The following is a 20,606-nucleotide window of genomic DNA, read 5'->3' as shown; positions in this document are numbered from 1 at the left end:
GAACTGACGGGTCGAGCCGCTGGCCTTCCGTCCGCCTTTTCTGGACAGCTCCCACCCTTCCTTTGTCATCCCCACAATTCATTCAGGATAAAGGTGCGGAGGAAGAAGGCCCCATCACCCCAGGGTCTACGGGCTCTCCTGGCTCTTCCCGGATCAGCCTCAAACCTTCCGCTACCCCTTCCGTCTCTGCCTTGTCAGAAAGTTTAACAGAGAAGGGAGTAAAGGGAGAGTGGGTTGTTGCTGGCGCTTATTGCGCGCATGCGCAGCTTCCACTCTCGATCTTCTTTTGGCGCCGCGAGCCAGTGAGAGTCCATGAGAAATTTCTCGTCGGCGCGGAACATGCGCGCCACTTCCGGCCGGGCTCCTAACAACGGGGGAGGCTAGTAACCAGGGAGGGGGGGATGGCGGAGCGGGCGCCGGAGCCCGAGGCGGAGGCGGAGGCTGAGGCGGGCGCGGGCGGGGAGGTGGCCGCCGAGGAGGGCGCGGCGGGCCGCAAGGCGCGGGGCCGCCCGCGGCTCACGGAGTCGGACCGGGCCCGGCGGCGGCTCGAGTCCCGGAAGAAGTACGACGTGCGGCGCGTGTACCTGGGCGAGGCGCACGGGCCCTGGGTGGACCTGCGGCGCCGCAGCGGCTGGAGCGACGCCAAGCTCGCCGCCTACCTCATCTCGCTGGAGCGCGGCCAACGTAGCAGCCGCCACGGGTGAGGGGGCCCGGCCCAACGGAGGGAGGGAGCGAGGGAGGAGACGCCCCCATCCCCCGCTGAGCCTGGTCCCGCCCCCTCCGCCCCCAGGGCCCCGCCCCTGGCACCTGTGAACCCCGCCCAGCGCCCCGACTGCCGGCCTGGGTCTCTGACTGCTGGTCCTGGGACGCGCCTGGCTCGCGGCCCCGCCTTCCTTCGCTCCGACTGCCCAATCCTAGGATACGCCCAGCCTCTCGACCCGCCTCCTGGGCGCTTGGCCCTGCCCCCTAGAGCTCTGGCTGCCCAATCCTGGTACGGGCCCCACCTCCAAGCATTCTAACGGCCCAGTCCCTGGAAGGGCGGCCCCGCCTCCTGAGGCCTGAGGGCCCCGAGGTCCCTGCTGGTCCGCGGCATCTCACATGCCTCATTCCCTAAAACTCCCACAATGTAGCCTGGGGCTGTGACTGGACACCCCGGGCCACCCAGCCCTACCCCTCATGAGGTTCCGGTGACCCACCTGGGACTGCGTGTGGCCCCATTCCCACACTGGAATGGGGCCACTGGGGAGGCCCCACACTCCCAGAGCACCCCTCACAATCCAGATCTCACTCCCCTAAATCTCTTGGCTCTTGGGGAACACCTCTGCCCAGGGAGACTCAGGTGAAGAGGAAACCCCGAGTTAGCTGCTCAGGTGGAGGGCAGAGGCCTTTGCATAATCTGAATCTCGAGAATGAGCAGTAATGGAAGGAATATTTCTCTTCTTGCCTTATAGGTTGATGTGATGATTAAATGAGTTAAAATACAGCAGAGGGCCTCAAACGGTGCCAGGCACATAGTGAGCAGTCCGGATATTAGCTGTCATGATGATGTTTGTTTCCTGTCACCAACAGTGCTGCAACAAAACCCTTGTTCTGCCCTGGTTTTCACTTGTATACATTCACATGTTTCTCTCAGGGGAGATTCTGAGGGCCAAGAATCAACCAGAACCTGTTGAATTGTACCCACCCCCTCCCCAGGGTGGCAGGCTGGTTTATATGCCCAAGAGCAGGGCAGGAAATGCTGGGAGCTTATAAAACTTCAAGCCAGAGTCCCAGCTATTGGAGTTTCTGATTCAGTTAGTCTGGGTGGAGTTGCAGACCCTGTATTTTTTTCTGAAGAGCTTCCAGGGAGACTTGATGTACAGCTGGAGTTGAGAACCACTGACCAGAGGGAGCCCCTGGAGGTTCCGAAGCTGAAAGTGGTATTTACAGAAGCTTGTCTGGCTGAGCTGGAGGTGTGTGGGAGCTGTGCAGGACTGGGGCAGGGACACTGAGACAACCCAGGCAGTGTGTGGCAAAACCTGACCCCGGGGCACATGAGTAGTCAGGAAAATACACTAAGGGATATTTATTCCTTCAAACTGCATGGCAGTTCTGTGTGGGAGGCACTGTGGTTATCCCCACTTCACAGATGGGAAAACTGAGGCCCAGAGGGGACCAATCCTGCTTGAGGTCACACAGCCAGTCAGTAGCGGAGATAAGACTTGAACTCGGATCTGACTGACGCCAAGTCTGTCTCTACCACGATGTGGCATTCCCCGCACCCCAGCCGGGGCGAGGCTATGAATGGGTGGAGGTGGTCATGGGTGTTTGGATTTGGGTTTGGGTGAGGATCTAGGCAGCCAGCCTGGCCCCTTGGAGGGGAGGTGGAGCCTTGGGAGGGGATAGAGGCTCCCGGGATGGTACAAGGGGACATGGATTCCTGGGCAGAGGGCAGAGCCTGGGCAGGAGCCCCAAGGAGCTGTCCTGGGCTAGACATGGGGTGTTGGGGCTGAGGATTGCTATCAGGCTGGACAAGAGTCACTTAGGGTGGGCGGTGGAGCTGAGGAGAGACCCTGGACTGGTTGTCAGGACGTTGGTGGCAAGAGCGTGGCCCCAGCCACAGCGAGGAGACCCGTGTTCCAGTGCCTGGCTCTGTGATAATACTGAGAATCATAATGGTCATCGTTACCATTTGCTGAGTGATTCTTAATTACCACGCTCTTTACAATGCGTGACCCCACGCCAACCCCATGAGGAAGGTACTGTTTTGAGCCCACACTACACATGGGGAAACTGAGGCACAGGGAGGCAGGGTTACTCACCCAGGGTCACAGAGCCTGCTGCTGTGGTTTAGAAGAGGAAGAGCAGGGAAGCAGTCTGAGTCAGGTGGGCAGACCCTGAAGCATGGTGGCAGGAAGGCAAAGGGAGGCCCTAGCAGGTCCAGGAGAGATGGCTCCAAAGGACCTGCCTGGAGCCTGTGCTGGGTCACAGCTGAGTGTGCCATGTAGGGTGAGGAACCTGCTTGGCAGATCTGCTGGCCATCCTGGTGTGGGAGGCCATGGGGGCCCCTGGCCTTAGGGTCTGGCCCTGCCCTGGGCTCCCCAAGGCCATGGCTCACTGGGACACACAGTCAGGGTATTGGGACCCAGGCAGAGCGGGGAAGGCCTTAGAGGTAGGCGGACATGATGGCGTGGCCTTTGGGCCTGAGCTGGCTGCAGGGTCAGGACCCTCACAGAGCAGGCAGTTAGGGCCCAGCCGATCTCCCCAGGGCTCTGGGCCAGCCTCAGGACCAGGAACTGCAGGTCCTTGGAGGGGGTAGTCCAAAGTCAACTCCATGACTGTTCTACTGGGTAACAAATGACCACAGACGTAGTGGCTTTAAAACCCCACAGATTTATCATCTCACATTTCTGCAGGTCAGGAATCTGGCACATTTTAGCTGGCTCCTCAAGTCAGGGTCTCAGGAGGCTGAAATCAAGGTATCAGCACGCCACAGCGTCACCTAGAGGCTCACCCAGGGGAAGATCTGCTTCTAGACTTGTTCAGAGCATTGGCAGAATCCATTTCCTCCGGGCTATACGGCTGGGGTCCCTGCGGTCTTGCTGACCATCAGCTGGGACTGCTCTCAGCTCCACAAGGTCGTTCTCAGGTCCTGGTCCCTCACAGGCCCCCTCATGCTCTCAGCCCCCAGTCTCTGACTTCAGCAGGGCCCTTTTAAAGGCTCCCCTGATTAGGTCAGGCTCCCCGAATAAGCTCTCTCCTGATAATCCACTCCCCAGCCACGGGATCCTGGGCAGGCGGCTTTACCCTCAGGGCCTCAGTTTCCCACTCCGTGAGGTGGTTGATGACAGTAGACCCCTGCCAGGGCTGCTGTTGGTGCAGGAGAGCCCAAGTGAAGGGGCAGGGGAAGTAGACCGGGCCCGGGAAGCGGAAGCCCACATTCTACCCCAGCAGGATTGGCATGTCTTCATCCCTCAGGCCCCAAGCTCACTCCCCACTGCCCCCTCTCTCTGTTACAGGAAGCCTTGGGAGCAAGTCCCCAAAAAGCCAAAGCGGAAGAAACGTAAGTGGCGCTGCAAGCAGGGTGGGGGTGGCGTTGGGAGTAAGTGGCCTTGTGGTTGGTTCCCTCCCTCCCTCAGCGACCGTTGGTGGAGGGCCCGCGCGTGCCAGGAGCCGTGCAGTCCAGGACAGACCCAGCCCTGCTCTCCCAGAGCCCGCAGTCTCATAGGAAAGACAGGGGACAGGCTGAGCAGGGCTGTGGTGGGGAAGCAGAGGCACGGGGCGGCCCAGAGGAGGGGTCTGACCCAGCCTGGGTTGGGGGTGGGGATGGGATAGGAAGGGTTGGAGGGGCCCCGAACCTGTGCTGTGCCCACCGGGGGTGCTCTCATCATCCCCATCTGACACAGAAAGGCTGAGTCACTGCCCCAGGCTGCACAGCCAGAAAGTGGCCGGGCCAAACTGCAAACCCAGGACCACGTGTCTCCCGAGGGGTCCCCTTTGCTCCTCTGCCCTCCTGCCCAGTGCGTGGGAGTCAGCCGGGGAAGAGCCAGGCAGAGCAGAGGGAGCAGCTTGTGCCCAGGCCTAAAGGGCGTGTGCTGTGCCAGGCTCAAGGGGAGCCGGGCGAGGGCAGTCGGAGCAGAGGCTGGAGTGCGTACTCCCACCCCCTGAGCACGACCCCTGAGCCCTGGGCTGTGGGTCCCAGGCCATGTCCAGCATGGTGAGGGCCGGTGGTCCAGGGACGGCCGTCTGATGGCAGTGAGCCCCTCTACTTATCACGGTGCTCAGAGGCAGAAGCCGAGCTGAGACTGAGACCCCCAGGCCGAGAGGTGTCTCCTTGGTCCCCCCGGCCCCGTCATCTCCCAGCCCGGAAGGTCAGGGGCACACCTTCAGAGCTGAGTGAAGGGCGAGGGGCAAGGCAGGTGTCTAGAGGAAGAGGGCACAGCCCTTGCAGAGGTCCTGAGGCAGGGCCATACTTGCCTAGTTTAGGAACAGGGAGGAGGCCCTGAGGCTCGAGTGGAGTGATCCAGGGCAGTAGCAGCAGGAGGTGACAGGGCAGAACACACAGGGCCTGGTGAACCTCAGGGAGGACTTTGGCTCTTACCCCCATTGAGGTGGGAGCCCTGGTGGATTTTTTCTTTTTTTCTTTTGGCTGCATTGGGTCTTCATTGCTGCGTGCGGGCTTTCTCTAGTTGCGGCGAGCGGGGGCTACTCTTCCTTGCGGTGCACGGGCTTCTCATTGCAGTGGCTTCTCTTGTTGCAGAGCAACGGGCTCTAGGCGCACGGCTTCAGTAGTTGTGGTGCACAGTATTTGTGGCTCGTGGGCTTAGTTGCTCCGCGGCACGTGGGATCTTCCCGGACCAGGGCTCGAACCCGTGTCCCCCGCATTGGCAGGCAGAGTCTTAACCACTGCGCCACCAGGGAAGTCTGCCCTGGTGGATTTTGAGTAGAGAAGGGATGTGGCCCCGACTCAAGTGTTGAGAGACGCCCTCTGTCAGCTGCCGGGGGCAAGGGTGAGAGCTGGGAGACTAGGGCCGAGGGACTGAGCAGTCTCCCTGAGCAGGCGGGAGACGCCAAGTTGATGAGGACGATTATAACTGTAACTAACAGCTGACAGTCGTTGCGTGAGCACCTGCCATACACCAGGCTTTATTATGTATATGACTTGACTCAAACAATGAGGACATTCCCTGCCAGTCTCTGTTGTCTCCGGGGCAGGTCTCACATCTCTGAGCCTCAGTTTCTTCATCTGTAAACTGGGGACGGGCCTGGATAATACTCAGGAGGGTGTCTCAACCCCCAGAGCTATAAGACCCATGTGGTTCTGGGGGCCGTGCTGCCCAGAGAGGGTGGTAGGGGTGAGCCGTGCCCCTCATGCCTGCCCGTGCCCCACGTGCGCAGGGCGGCGACGCAACGTAAACTGCCTGAAGAACGTGGTGATCTGGTACGAGGACCACAAGCACCGCTGCCCCTACGAGCCACACCTCGCTGAGCTGGACCCCACCTTTGGCCTGTACACCACGGCTGTGTGGCAGTGCGAGGCTGGGCACCGCTACTTCCAAGACCTGCACTCGCCCCTGAAGCCGCTCAGCGACTCAGACCCTGAGAGTGACAAAGGTGGGTCTACGAGGGGAGGGCTCACGGTGGCCTCCAGTGTTTGGGGCTCTACAGCCCCTCATGGGCCCTGCCAGCCTCAGGCCAGCGTCGCGGACCTCACAGCAGCTGACATGGCCCTGGCTCTGGATGGCCTTGCAGTCTTTGAGTCCTTGCAGAACCCAAGAGCTGGTCCCCATTTTGCGGAGGGACAGCCAAGGTGCGGCGCAGTTTGCTCATCTGGGCCTGAGTTCAGTCGCAGGCAGGGCTGAGGTCCAGGAACCTGGCTCCGCGGCTGGAGGGACAGGCAGGTGCTGGGCCTCTCCTGGCCTCTTTGTTCTCCTTTACATCCTCCGGCTCTCTCTCAGGCTCTGCACTGTCTCTCGCAGCCTCACCCTCTTTCCCGCCCTCCAGCCTGTTCTCCTCCCTACACCCCGTTCTCTGCTCTTGAGCTTTCTCTTGTTCCTGATCCTCCCCTTTCACCTTTCTGTGTTTCATTCTCACTCTCTCTCTCTCTCTCTCTCTCTCTCTTTCTCTTTCTCTCTCTCTCTCTCTCTCTCTCTCTCTCTCTTTCTCTCTCTCTCTCTCTCTTTCTCTCTCTCTCTCTCTCTCTCTCTCTCTCTCTCTCTCTGTCTTGTGCGCGCACGCGCGCACATCTCCTTTCGTTTTCTCTCTTCTTCCCACTGTCTCTCCTCCATCTCACTCTCTCACTCCCATTTTCATCCCTTTCTCTCTCCTCCACACCACGGCCCCACCCTCCCCATCTCTCACTGCCCAGCCCCTCCCCTGCCATCCCACACTGGTCACACACACATGTGAGCTGGAGTCCTTCTCAGGACTGGGAGGGACTCATTTATGAAGGTCCAATTGGCCCTGGTAGGGGAGCAGAGGAGATGCCATGGGTGGTGAGGGGCTGCCCACCTGCCTCGGGGGCTTGGCATCAGGGGGAGCATGGGGCCCTCTGCCAGGCACCCTGCCGGAGCTGAGGGTGGGGTCAGTTACCAGGGCTGAGCCTGCGCTGGCAGGCATCTCTGAGCAGGTGGCATCCCAGCTGGCCGAGGGGAAGCCGTGGGCGAGAGGTGTTCCAGGTGGGCACCCCAGCCAACGGCTGTCCCGTTGTGTGTCAGCCAGGCTCCCAGTGTGCAGCCAGCCCCTCGGCCGTCTTGTCCTCCCGACTCCAGGCCCTGCCCCAAACCACCCTGAATCCTCCGCAGCCTAATGACAGCCCTGTCATTAGCAGTTGAGGAAACCGAGGCCCAGGGAGTAATGTGACTGGCCCATCTGGCACTGGGTCTAGCTGGGATGGGGGTGGCACCCAGAGGAGTCCCCTGACAGCCCAACCCAACTCTGATACCAGTGCCCTCTGGATCTGGGCTCTCAGGAATGAATGCTGGGATCGATTAGCCAGATCTTCTGTGAGGGAGTGGCTGTGTCCCTGTCCCAGCCTGGTCCCTCCGCAGCGCCCTTATCAGTTCTCTGCCGAGGGCGGCCCTGCCACCTCGCACTCAGTAAGAAGACCTCACACCAGGACTGTGGGAGGCCGGTGGGTGCCCTGCCAATTCTGTCATTAATGTCGTTATCAACTGGCAAGAAGTCCAGCGTCGGCTTAACAGCCGGACATTGTAATTGGGGATCCAGGCACAGGCCCTGGCCGTGCCCCCAACTCACTAGGCAACTGCCCCTCCTTCATAGCGGAGCCACTGGGTTCAATCCACCCTGCAGATTACAGGGTGTTAGAAGGAGGGGCGATCCCCCTACCCTGCCCCTGCTGCTGCCCCAGGGCTGAGTCAGGGATAGGGTGTTAGGATAATAACGATAATGGGAAACACTGATAGGGTGCTTACTGTAAGTTCTACTGTCCTATTTACTCATTAAATACCCCAAACACCCCCTGAGTAGGTACCAAGTTATCCCCAGGCCCAGAGAGGTTATAAGGCACCCCCCCTTCACACAGCTGGAGGAGTGGGCACCAGGATCCCACCCCGGCAGTCAGCCTGCACCCTCCATGTGACCTTCTGGGAGTGTAGAACACGTAGTACCCAGACAGCACACCCCAACTGTGTCACGAGTGTGTGTAACTTAAGGGGCAGTCATTCATTTTTCCTGTCCCCAGTTTCTCCCTGCTTGCAGACATTAGCACCAAACACCTGGGTAAGATGCCAGCCCTCTTGGCCTTCATCACAGCCTTGGTCATGGGTTCATTCATTTTTATAAACGTGCACTCAGTGTATACCAAGCAGCACTGTGTACCTGGGCACTGGGGCCTGTGCACAGGGACCCCCATCCTTGTGGAGTTTACGGTATAAAGGGGAAGCAGACAGTAAACAAGATAAACAAGTAAAATCTAGAGTGCAGTGGAAGGCGGTAAGTATTGGGGGGAAAATAAAGGAGAGAAGAGGGTGCTGTTTGAGACCAAGTGGTCAGAGGCCTCCCTGAAAAAATACCATTTGAGGAAGGGTCTGATGGAGGTGAAGGAGGGAGCCCACGCAGGTGTCTGAGAAAAGAGGGTTCAGGCAGAGACAGTGGCGAGTGCAGAGGCCCTGAGGCAGAAACCTGCCTAGTGTCCCTGGGCACAGAAGGGAGGTCAGTGGGGCTGGAGAGGAGGTGACAGGGGCACATGTTCAGGCTGTGTGGCCATGGTGAGGGCTTTGGCTGCTATGCCCAGTGAGTTGGGAAGGGCGTTAACTGAGGTAAGACCAGCTGCCGAGATAGACGCACCCCAGCTCCTGTGACCCAACACAGCTCACTTCCCCCCGCATTCCGGTGAGACTCAGCTGTATCGCACACCTAATGGCAAAGGATGCTGGGACATGTAGTCCACCAGGTGTCAGGAGGAAGAGACGGGTTTGGTGAGCAGCTGGCCTATCTCTTCCACAGGAAGTGATGAGCAGATTCTCAGTCAAAGAGGGACGTGACCTGAGCAGGTGTTCACAGGCTCCCCCTGGCCAGTGAGGGGAGGACAGACTTGGGGGTGGGCAAGGATGGGAGCGGGGGCACCCAGAAGAAGGAACTGCATGGTCCTGGCAGAGGGCTGGCGGGGCCGTGACCAGGGTGTGCGGGGGAGGTAGGAGAAGCCGTCAGCCTGGGGATGTATTTTGGAAGCAGCGCCAACAGGTTTTGCTGACAGATTGGAAGTGGGTGTGAGAGAAAGGGAGAGGCCAAGGAGAGCCCCAGGACTTCGGCCTGAGCAACTGGAAGGGCAGAGCTGCCGCCCGCTGAGACGGGGGTGTCTGTGAGCCATGCAGCCTTTCTCTGAGGGAAGATTCGGAGCCTAGAGTCTGAGATGCCTGTAAGACCCCTCAGAGGGAGCAGTGGGGCGTGATGGGCTGCAGCTCCGCGGGAGGTCCAGGCGAGAACTGTCCACTGGAGACACTGGGGTATGGGTGGTGACGGTATAATAAAAATAGATGCAGGCAGACCTAGGCGATATTGCAGGTGTGATTCCAGACCACCACAATAAAGTGAATATCGAAATAAAAGGAGTCTCACGAACTTTTTGGTTTCCCAGTGCATATAAAAGTTATGTTTACACTATACTGTGGTCTATTAAGTGTGCAATAAATAGCATTGTGGGGGAAAAAAAGGTACATTCCTTAGTTTAAAAATACTTTGTTGCTGGGGACTTCCCTGGCTGTCCAGTGGTTAGGACTCTGCATTCCCACTGCAGGGGGCACGGGTTCAATCCCTGGTCAGGGAACTAAGATCCTGCCTGCTGAGTATGCTGCTCGGCCAATGATAGATAGATAGATAGATAGATAATAAAATTTTTAAAAATATTTATTGCTAAAAAAATGCCACCGTGATCTGAGCCTTCAGTGAGTGGCAATCCTTTTGCAATAGTAACATCGAAGATCATTGATCACAGGTCACCATAACAAATATAATAATAATGAAAAAGTTTCAACGGTTACCAAAACGTGACCCAGAGTGATCAAATGCTGTTGGAAGAATGGCGCCAATAGACTTGCCTGAGGCAGGGTTGCCACAGACCTTCAGTTTGTAAACAGTGTTTGTAATGAGCCTCTTTCGCAAGAGGCCCCTTGGGAACACACCTGAGTCTAATGAAGTGACTCAGGGAGGGGCCCCTAGATAGCTTTACGATGGGGGCTGGTCCCCAGAAAGGCCAAACCCAGGGTTAGAGGGTGGCAGCTCTCAGCCCCACCCCCAGCCCCCAGGAGCAGATGGGGGCTAGAAACTGGGTTATAAAAACTCTTTTATTTATTTTTTAGTTTTTTGGCCACGCCGTGTGGCATGCAGGATCTTAGTTCCCCGACCAGGGATCGAACCCGTGCCCCCTGTTTTGGGAGCATGGAGTCTTAACCACTGGACCGCCAGGAAAGTCCCTATAAAAACTCTTAAACAGTGATCCGAGAGCTTCCAGGTCGGTGGACACGTTGAGGCGCTGGGAGATTTACGTGTCTGTAGAGAGCATGGCAGCTCCGTGGCAACCCCCAACCTCCCCCCGCCCCCCTACCGATTACCTTCCCTTGTGTATCTGTTCATCCGGCCATTGCTGAGTTGTATCCTTTATAATAAAACTGTAATCAGAAGTAGAGCACTTTCTTGAGTTCTGTGAGTTGTTCTAGCAAATTACCAAAGCTGAGGAGGGCGCTGTGGGAACCTCTGCTTTATAGCCGGAAGTATGGGTGACCCGGGACTTGTGACTGAAATCTGAAGTGGGGGCAGCCTTGTGGGACTGAACTCTTTAACCCTCAGGGTCTGACACTGTCTCCAGACAGATAGTGTCAGAACTGAATCGAATTGTTGGACACCCAGCTGGTGTCAAGGATGAGGGTGGTATGAGCCTGGTGGATACCCTGGGATGAGTGGAGCGCTGAGGAGAGGCCCCAGTGAGAGCCTCCCAGGCCCATAAGAACAGAAGAGGCTGAGCAGGGGCCACCAGGGAGGAGCCAGGAACCTGAGTGTGGGTCTGGAGGCTGAGTCAGGAGAGCATCTCAAGGAGTAGGGCCGGCTGTGGAGGATATGGACCGAGCTGACCGCTCTTATGGGGGTAGGGGAGTCACAGTGCTCAGCCCCCGGGTAGCCTTCAAGCAATACCAGCTGCTGCCGCCACTGTCGTAACTGTCCCCTCTCCTCTGTCACCACAGTGGGCAATGGCCTGGTGGCCGGCAGCTCTGACTCGTCCAGCTCCAGCTCCGGCTCCGAGGAGCCCCCTGAGGGCCAGCAGGCCAAGGCGACAGTGGCGATGGCGGCAGTTACCCCCACCAGCCCAGCGGGCAGCAGCGGGCTCATCACACAGGAGGGCATGCACATCCCCTTCGATGTCCACCACGTGGAGAGCCTGGCTGAGCAGGGCACCCCACTGTGCCCCAACCCGGCCAGCAGCGGGCCCGAAGCCCTGGAGACAGTGGTGTGCGTGCCGGTGCCCGTGCAAGTGGGCCCGGGCCCTAGCACCCTCTTTGAGAACATGCCCCAGGAGGCACTGGGTGAGGTGGTGGCCAGCTGTCCCATGCCAGGCATGGTGCCCGGTTCGCAGGTGATCATCATTGCCGGCCCTGGCTACGATGCCCTCACGGCCGAGGGCATCCACCTCAACGTGGCAGCAGGCAACGGTGCCCCCGGAGGGGGCCTGGGTGATGAGGTGCCCTGCGCAATGATGGAGGGTGTGGCCGCCTACACCCAGACAGAGCCAGAGGGCAGCCAGCCCAGCACCGTGGACCCTGACGCCATGACAGGCATTGAGACCAAGAAAGGTCTGGGGGGCCGTGCCAGTCTGGGAGGTTGGGGGGGCCATGATGGGACCTGGGAAGGGGAGGGCGAGTAATGGCCCCAGAGGAAGCTCCTCAGCAGCCTTAGTCCCCACGGACACTCACCCTGTGTCCACCCCCGTAGAGAAGGAGGACCTGCACGTGCTCAAGAAGGAAAAGGAGGAGCCGGTGGCCCCAGAACTGGCAGAGCTGGCTGCGACGGTGCCTGAGAGCGCAGAGCCCGAGGCAGAGGCAGACGGGGAGGAGCTGGACGGCAGCGACATGTCAGCCATCATCTATGAGATCCCCAAGGAACCTGAGAAGTGGGTGCTGGGGCAGGCGGGGGAGAGGAGGGACGAGGAGCGGCCCTTGGGCCCGCAGCCCTCCTGGTGTCAGAGCCCCGACGCCATGGGCCCTTCCCCTCCAGGAGGCGGCGAAGCAAGCGATCGCGGGTGATGGACGCCGATGGCCTGCTTGAGATGTTCCACTGCCCTTACGAGGGCTGCAGCCAGGTCTACGTGGCCCTCAGCAGCTTCCAGGTGAGGCCGCCATCCAAGTGGGCTGGGTGGGACTGCTTCTGTGTCGGGCTGCCTGCGCGCTGGGTCTGGGCAGTGCGGCTCGTGGAGGGCCCCACCCGGCCCCTCCAGGTGCCACTGGCCTGCCTGCCGTGCACCCACCCAGCCCCAGCTGATCTCAGCCTCAGCCACAGAGAGGCAGCCGTCACCTCTGTGCCCTCCCCTCCTGCTCTCCAGCCCCAGCCATCCTGTCTCCTCAACCAGCCACGGCCTCTCTCTGCACACCCCGGGGGCCTGCCTGGTCCTGGTGGCTCCCCACAGACTACCCCTCTTCCAGCCGCCTGAACTCTTCCTGCCTTTGCCCAGGCCACCCTGTCAGCTCACGATGCTTCCTCTCCAAGCTCAACTGAGGACGCCCCTCCGCCAGGAAGCCCATCCTAGTCCCCCCAGCCCCAGGTCACCGCACTACCAGGACATACCTGCCGTTTGCCCTCTGAGGTCTGGACAGGGTGCCCTGAGAGCAGAGACAGGATCCCGTCACATCCCCACTCCTGGCGCAGGATGTGGCACCAGGAGAACTTTGGATTTGCCAAGTCATGTTTTCATTAAGCACGTGTTGAGCACCTACCGGGTGCCAGGCCTGGTGCTGGGCGCTGGAGCAGTTGTGCTAGTGAGTTAAAGAATGAAAGAACAAAAGAATGAATGACGCGGGGGCTGCCTGCTCCAGGTGCTAGGGGCAGCTTAGCACTATGCAAAGTGCCACTGTGGGGCTGACAGCCCTGGACTCCGGTCCTAGCCCTGCCACTGCCCACCTGTGAGACACGGGCCAAACCACTAAGCCTCCAGAGCCTTAGTTTCCCCATCCACAAACTGGGCTCATGGCTGATCCCCTTCCCATGGTTCTGACAAGGCTGACTGATGCCCCAGCCCAGAGCCTGGCTGGAGTAGGTGCTCAGTAAGCTGCTCTTTGATCCCAGTTGTGCCCCTGGCCCCCGGCTCGGATCTGGGAGTCCCTGCCCAAGGGCAAGGGCACCCCTCTTCCTTTTCCTCTTCCAGGGAGGCCAGCCCTAGCTGGCCCTCATCTGTCCCCACCCTGGAGAGCTCCAGAGGCGGGCCCATGGCACCCGCAGCCCCACTCCTGCCCCTCTTGCCCCCAGAACCACGTCAACCTTGTGCATCGGAAAGGGAAGACCAAGGTGTGCCCTCACCCCGGCTGTGGCAAGAAGTTCTATTTATCCAACCACCTTCGGCGGCACATGATCATCCACTCAGGTCAGGCCGGGGAGGGGCTGGCAGCTTGAGCCAAAGGCACGGTGGCCTGGGCCTGGGAGCTGGGGCCGGGGCTGGGGCAGGCAGGCTGAAACCCAGACACGGACTGCCCCTCTCTGAGCCTCCTCTGTGTCCACCACAAAGGCTGGTGTGAGACGGTGGAAGTAAAGTGCTTGACTTAGTGCCCGCTGGGCACCTCCCAAGTAGTCAGTAAGCTGTCGCTACACGGGTCACAGGGACATCTGCTATTCTAAGTCATGTGGAGCTGGGCAGGGGTTGGCTGTCTCTTCCCCAACTTGGCCCTTGGCCTCCCCACTTCCATGAGCAATTCTCACGTGGGACTCAGTTCCAGGACTGAGGGGGGACAGTGAACCACCCCAGGTGGGCAGGGTGGGGAAGTGAACTTGGGACAGGATTTCTGTTCCGTCTGCTCCAGGCGCCTCCTTAACCCAGGACACGGGGTGCAGGCCTCACGGGGAGCACTGGTGCCTATACCCAGCAGGAGGGCACGGCTTCAGATTTTTCGAGAGGCTGGAACTTTGGATTTTTATGTGAGATCGCCCCAATATGTGAAACATTAGAGTCAAATTGAGCCCCACTTTAACTTGGCAGTTTGCACCCTGTGTACCTCAGGAATCCGAATACGCATTCCTGCTCTGCCCAGTCGCGTTCCTGGGCAGCCTGCGAGCCTCATGCGGGGCCGTAGCTGTCCTTTGTTCTAGCTGCCTTAGCTATTATAGTCGGCATTCGCGCCCAGAGGATGTGGGCTTTAGTCTGCCTGCGCCCAGAGGCCTTGCGCACTACTGGGTCTTGGCAATGCCGCAGTGACCCCACAAACCCCTCTCTCGACGGCGGCCTGCTCAGCCCCGCGTCTCCCCCAGGTGTCCGTGAATTCACCTGTGAAACCTGCGGCAAGTCCTTTAAGAGGAAAAACCACCTGGAGGTGCACCGGCGCACGCACACAGGCGAGACGCCTCTGCAGTGAGTGACGGGCTTCCCGCGAGGGGCTGGGAGGGAGGGCATCCGGGCCTGGACTCTCACAGGGCAGCTCCCAAGGGCGGGCGACGTCCCCAGTGTTGCATCTGTGGGGTTTCCAGAGTGCTCCCACCCCAGATGGTGCCCCCCTTCCAGGGGTCTGCCCAGCCTTAGTGGTTGTGTCCCGCCCCCGAGGCGGCCCCTCCCCGGTGCTGCTCCCTTTTGCCCCGCCCTCTCTGACCCCGCCCCCCGCCCCCCCCACCCGGTGCCTCCCGCGTGCTCCCCTGCAGGTGCGAGATCTGTGGCTACCAGTGCCGACAGCGTGCGTCGCTCAACTGGCACATGAAGAAGCACACGGCCGAGGTGCAGTACAACTTCACGTGCGAGCGCTGCGGGAAGCGCTTCGAGAAGCTGGACAGCGTCAAGTTCCACACGCTCAAAAGCCACCCGGACCACAAGCCCGCCTGATCCACCCAACCACTGAACGCCCCTATTTATTCATCCCATCGGACACCATGCCCGAGTCTGCCGGGGCCGGGACAGCCGCGGCCAGCCGCCAGAACCTCGGGCCAGAAGGAGGCGCCTCTGCCCCGCTCCAGGGCTGGGCCCTCAGGGCAGGTCCCCCCGACCCCGCCCGAGTTTTGGAGCTGGCACCTGCGGCTGCACTGCTGGGACTGTGTCAAGAGAGCAGAACGAGATTAAAGAGCGAGAAAGGAGCTGCTCTTCCCCTAGGCCTGGATGATTGGGGGAAGGTGGGCCCCTCTCTGTCTCCAACCTGGTTCCTTCCCGAGCAAGACGGGGGCAGGGGCAGATGCCCCTACACACCAGACAGCGCTCCTGCCCTTTCCTGTCAACCTCCGCTCTGCCTCGGCTACCTGGGCCTGGCAACCCTAAACACCCCCTCCTCTGACAGGGTCAGGTGTGGAAGGTTGGGGGCCCTGGAGGCTACTGAACATGTCCCAGGTCTCAGGATCCTGACTCCCTCTCCTAATCCCTCATAGAACACTCATTCCTGGTTCTCAGAGAGCTCAGGGAGCAGTTGGGGAGATGTCCAGTAAACCCCTCAGTAAAACATCTACAGCTGTGACAAGCGCCGTGCAGAAAATAGAGTGATACGCTAGTTCCTGGGAGTGCTGTTTAGGTTGGTGGTCAGGGAGGGCCTCTCTGGGGAGGCCTTTGAGCATAGACCAGAATGACAAAGAGGTTCCATCCCTGAAGAAAGACGGGGGAGGCAAATCCCAGGTCGAAGGAACAGCCAGTGCCAAAGCCCCGAGGTGGAACGGGCTCGGCGTGTTCCTGGAACAAGAAGAAAGCCGGGGGAGGGGATTTGGCAGCGGTGGGGCGACTGCACTGGCCCCATTTCCCGGAGGATGATGCTGAGGCCGCCTCCTCCTCCTCCTTATGCGGGCCTTCTGGGAGAGGGACGGGGAGCGTTTCCAGGCCACGCGGCCGCCAGATGGCGCGCAAACCTCGTGGGCCCTGGTGGCCGCAGCCACGTGACTCCGGGGACCGCAGCCGCGAGCCAGGGCACGTGCCCGGGGAAGCTCTATGGCGCCACGCGCAGAATGGCCCCGCCGGCCCCTCACCAGCTTGTGGGGGCGGGGCAGCAGCTAGGCCTCATTTTATTTTTCGGACTGGGAGCTACCCCAGCTGGGGACGGATGAGTTGGAGAGGATGAGCGAGTCCGGCTACTGGGGCCGCCCCCGCGAGCCTCCCCGCAAGGCTCAGTCCCCTTTCGCTATCCCCGCACAACCGGGAGCCAGCAGTTTCCATGGGAACTGCAGCCTGGTCTGCGCGCCCAGGAGTAGCTTCCTTCCCGGCACAAGCACAGTTTCCGATCCGACAGGAGCGAGGAGGAACACGGGATGGGGAACAAGCCATCGCTCGGGGTCCCCGGGGTCGGCAGCCAGGTCGCCCTGGCAAATCCAAGAAGGGCCAACCGGGGATCCGCATCGCCACCGCCCAGATTGCGCGGGCCATTATGATTGGCCTTCCCTTTCCATCGTCGTGGCAGCGCTGTCTGCTGCTCGCGCTCCCATTGGCTCAATCTCGAAGGCATCTTCCCTCAATTGGTCCTCTCGGGGGCCATCCCTGATTGGTCAAATTAGGCTCTCCTCGCTGGGTTTGATGGCACTCTCGGACAGTCTGGAGCTTAAAAGGGCGTGCACGGACGAGGATAGAGTTTGGATAGCGACTCTCGGGTTCGGGGACCCGGGCTACGCAGCCCGCAGCGCCCTGGACAGGGCCGTCGGACCGCTGTCTGTGGTGCTGAAGCCTCACTCAAAGGCTCCCCTAGTGTTGTAGTGAGAACACCTCCTCGCGCCTGGTGGCCGCCCTGACAAAACCGTGCACCCGCGCCCGCACACCACAAGAGACTGCGCCACCCCCTATCGCCTGACAGAAAGGCCAGGTCCCGCTTAGCAGAGAGGGAGTGGGACTCACAGGCGGACCAATCACGAGCCCGGGAAGCCAGGACATTTACATGGCAAAACCGTCCACCCGAAGTTTATGGGGTCCGAGACGGCCCGATGGTTTACTGGGTCTTCAGGGCACAGAAGGGGTTTGCCTGGAACCCTGAGCCCCAAACTTCTTCACTCCCTTTGGAGCAGTGCCCCTGCACTGTGGGATGCCCATTCCCCACCCCCTTTAAACCTTAGAGACGCCTAGCCTGCTCAAAATCCACAGGGTCGCAATTCCTTCTTCAGGCTGACTAGGTCCGCAGCCACCCCCACCTTCCTCCCTTGGTCTTGGGACTACATATGGTCCTCCCAAACGTGGGGACCCAGGCCTCTGCTCATTGAAGTCTAGGTTCCTCGTTCCTCTGCAGTGCTCTTGGTGGACAGCACCTCCTGAAGGAAGTACAATCGAGCCATCAATATCTCCTCGCCCTCTTTGCTCCTCCAGCTCTGGGTGCTGGACAGAGGGGAACCCTTCCTGTCTTCCGGGCAGAAAGCCCGCCCAAGAAAGGGCGCCAACGCGGGAAGTAGGATCCGTGAGGGCAAAAGGGCCCGAATCTGGCAACCCGAGGCCCCAGGATGTGCCTTCTGGGCGTGCGAAGTCCTGGCCACCGCGCCCTCTCTTCCACCTGCCGCGCCGTCGGGCGCCGCGAGGAGGCGGGGCTCGGTTGCCGTAGCCAATAAGCGACGCCGGCGCTGGCAGCTGCTGCTATAAAGGGCTGGGGGCGGCGGCGGCGCGGCCCAGAGCGCGGAGCGCGCAGCGCGGGCCGGAGGGAGGGAGGGAGGGCGGGCGAGGGGAGAGGACTGAACACCGGGGACCAGACGGGCCGGGCCGAGGGGCGGCGGCGAAAGGCAGAGCGCAGCGATCTCTGTCGGCAAGCGCAACCTCCTCGGGCCCCGCGGGGCCGCGCAGGGGGCGTTCTCAATCCCGCGCCCGCTCCCTCTTTCCATCCCCTGCCGCCCGCAGGCCACCCCGGGGCCCGGTTATCCGCGCGCGCGTACCCGGGCTCGGGCCCGTCCCCGGCCCTCGAGGGAGTCGCTGCCCTCACCGAGACCTCTGCAGCGGCCGCACCAGAGGTCGCCCGGGCAGGACCCCGGCGTGAGCATCGAGCGCCCCCCAAGGAGTGCACGACCCCCGGAGCCACCCTCAACACGGACCGCGCCCGCCGGGCACACAAGAATGGTCACTGTAGGTATTCCCCTGTCGCTGAGAGGGAACCTAGTCGGAGAGGGGTTAGGCACAGGCTCCGAAGAGATGGGAGGGGGGGTAGGACCAGGCCTAGCTAGGCCCGGGTGGGGGGGTGGGGTAGGACCGAGCCTCGGGGCCTGAGAGTGGACAGAGCCGCGCCCAGAGTGCTGGGGGCTCTTAGAGTCTGGCTTGAGAGGCCTTAGGGAATCGAGCTGCGATTCGGGGGACATCCTACGGCGCCCTGGGGGCGGGATTGCCCCCCCTTCAGCAGGCCTGATGGGGGAGGGGACGCCGCGGCGTAGGATGCCTCCTCCATCCAGGCCCGGACCCAGCAGGCCTCCCAGGCAAACGCAGGGCCCCAGTCACTGGTGCTGGGCCAGGACAAGGCGGCAAGGAGTCCCCGAGAGCCCCAGGGAAGGGGTGGCGTCGGATCGCGCGCCCTGGGCCTCGACCGCGCCCTGGAGCCGGGCGTCTCGTCCTCAAGCCCGTCGACCTTGCGGCAAGCGGGGAGGGGAGAGGAGGGGGCGCGCCCGGCGGCCCCGCGGGCCCGCCGCCACCGCCGCCGCGTCCCTTTGTTTCTCGGCGCTTCTTCGCGGGCCGTAGCCTCGCGCGGGCGCCTCAGGCTGCGGGGAGGGGGAGGGGAGAGGAGGGCTCGTAGGGGGTGCTCCGCCGCTCCTGGGCCCCCGCCCCCGGGGGATGGGGTAAGGGGCTCAGACAGGCCCCCTAGGCCAGGTTCAGGCGTCCCACCCCGCCAGAGCTCTGGGCCGCGGGATGACCTTGAGCGCGCCCGCCCGCCCGCACCACTCGCCCCGCGCTCGGGGCTTTCAGCAGCCACAGAGCTGGTCAGCTCCCGAGCGCCCGGCCACGCCCGGCCACGCCCTTACTAGCCACGCCCCTTCCCCGCCCATCTAAGCCCCGCCCCAGGGGCCCCAGGGGCCCTGCCTCTTCCGAGCCCTCGGATTTCCACTGGCAGCCCGGGCGTATCCCGGGGGCGGGGCTGGCCAATTCTAGACCCACCCCAGCTCCACCCCCGCCCCCGACGCGCGACTCTGCTCCCCGCGCTGCCGAGCGTCCTTTGTCTGGTCCTGGCGCCGGGGCCTCCTTCTTCCGCTCTTTCTGTCTCTGTGTGTGTGTCTCTGTACACTGTGTCTCTTCCTGGATCTCTTTTTCGAGTAGTAACGAGCACAGTGGGTGGGGGGATGCTCAGCACTCCCTCCACGCCTGGGCCTCTCCCATACTAGACCCTGGGACCCACCCACCTGGCTCTGAGAAAGGCCTGAGAGAGACCACCCTTTTCTGCTGTGTGACCTCAAGGCAGCTCCTTCCCCTCTCTGTGCCTCACGCTGCTCACCCTGATCTAGGAACGTGAGCGAGCCCTTCTGAGGACCCTCAGCACCCCCACAGCAGTCCAGCATACATTGCTCCGATCTGTGCCCTCATTTGAGAAAGGGAAGCTGATGCACAAAGGGGAGAGGGTGTGGTCAGAGGTCACACAAGGGCCTTGAAGCCCTTGGAGTCCTGTTCACTCCAATGGAGAGTACTCAGGCAGAGACCCATCATGGGGACAGGCTGGGAGGAAGTGAGGGGATGAGTTGAGACAGTGAGGGCCCTTCCTGCATGGAGGGAGAAGGGCCCAGAAGTAGGAGGCTCACTTAGCAGCACCACGTGGTGGCCCAGCCTTACCATGCATAGCCACTCAATGCCCTATTGTTGCCAGTACCCAGGCATCTGTCACTGTGACTAGGGCCAGGGGGCACAGCTGGGGGCCAAGGGGGTCTGACACAGCAAGTAACCTCAGGTGTGTTCATTGCAAAATCCATATGTCAGATGTTTGTATAATGGTGCAAAAGAGTTGGAGAAAGGGTGAGAGAGAGAGGGAGGGGGAGAAAGAGAAGCGTTCAGAGGGGAGAGATGGACAGAGAGGAAAGATGGGGACAGAGCAGAAGAGAGAGAAACTGAGGGGAAAAGAGGGAAAGAGAAACAGAAAGAGGGAGAGACCCAGAGGAAGAGCTGGAGAGAGTGGGAGGGGAGGTTCCCTTGCTCCATCTTTGATCTGCCTTCCTCCCCTCTGACTTCACCTCTCTACCCTTGTTCTGGGACAGCCCTCGAAGGTCCCTGTGATCCCTGTGTCATCCCAGGCCACGCATTTACTGTGGGCTGAGGCAGGGCGGGTGTGGCCTCCACCAATCCGATCCCCATTAGCAGCTCAGCCGGCTCAGCCTCGGAGGAAATGCGACACTGATCCCTCTAAGCTCTGGCACAGATGGGAGGGAGATGGGGTGGTGGTGAGATTAGTGGGCTGGGCCTCAAGATCCTGAGTGGGAACCCCCCAGTCACCTCTTAACCCCACCCAAGTTGAGGACAGCATTTCCGGGGGTGGAGGACCAGTAACCCTGTATGTAGGCTCTAGGGTCATCAGATCAAG

The 20,606-nt window shown here is 61.0% G+C and overlaps 2 protein-coding genes across 3 annotated transcripts in view; one reads left to right on the top strand and one right to left on the bottom strand.

Moving 5' to 3' along the window:
• Window positions 1-20,606, bottom strand: part of PRKCSH (PRKCSH beta subunit of glucosidase II) — a 143,299-nt gene that overhangs the window by 92,400 nt on the left and 30,293 nt on the right. The gene's annotated exons all lie outside the window — the stretch shown is intronic.
• Window positions 402-15,209, top strand: ZNF653 (zinc finger protein 653; the record flags this gene model as incomplete). Of its 2 annotated transcripts, none has more annotated exons than XM_082834857.1 (9): window positions 402-700; window positions 3,999-4,042; window positions 5,878-6,093; window positions 11,178-11,783; window positions 11,923-12,100; window positions 12,205-12,316; window positions 13,450-13,564; window positions 14,443-14,542; window positions 14,827-15,209. In XM_082834857.1, the coding sequence occupies 9 exons, from the start codon at window positions 402-404 to the stop codon at window positions 15,002-15,004; spliced, it is 1,848 nt and encodes a 615-aa protein (XP_082690983.1). In that variant the 3' UTR covers window positions 15,005-15,209. The 2 variants fall into 2 exon arrangements, with proteins under 2 accessions (XP_082690983.1, XP_082690984.1); XM_082834858.1 differs by having other exon boundaries at window positions 14,426-14,542; window positions 14,827-14,956.

This window comes from Leucopleurus acutus (genome assembly GCF_964270905.1).
Source record: "Leucopleurus acutus genome assembly, chromosome: 3".
NCBI lineage: Eukaryota > Metazoa > Chordata > Mammalia > Artiodactyla > Delphinidae > Leucopleurus > Leucopleurus acutus.
Note: the sequence above shows the minus strand (reverse complement) of the source record. Positions and strands in the feature narration are given on the sequence as shown.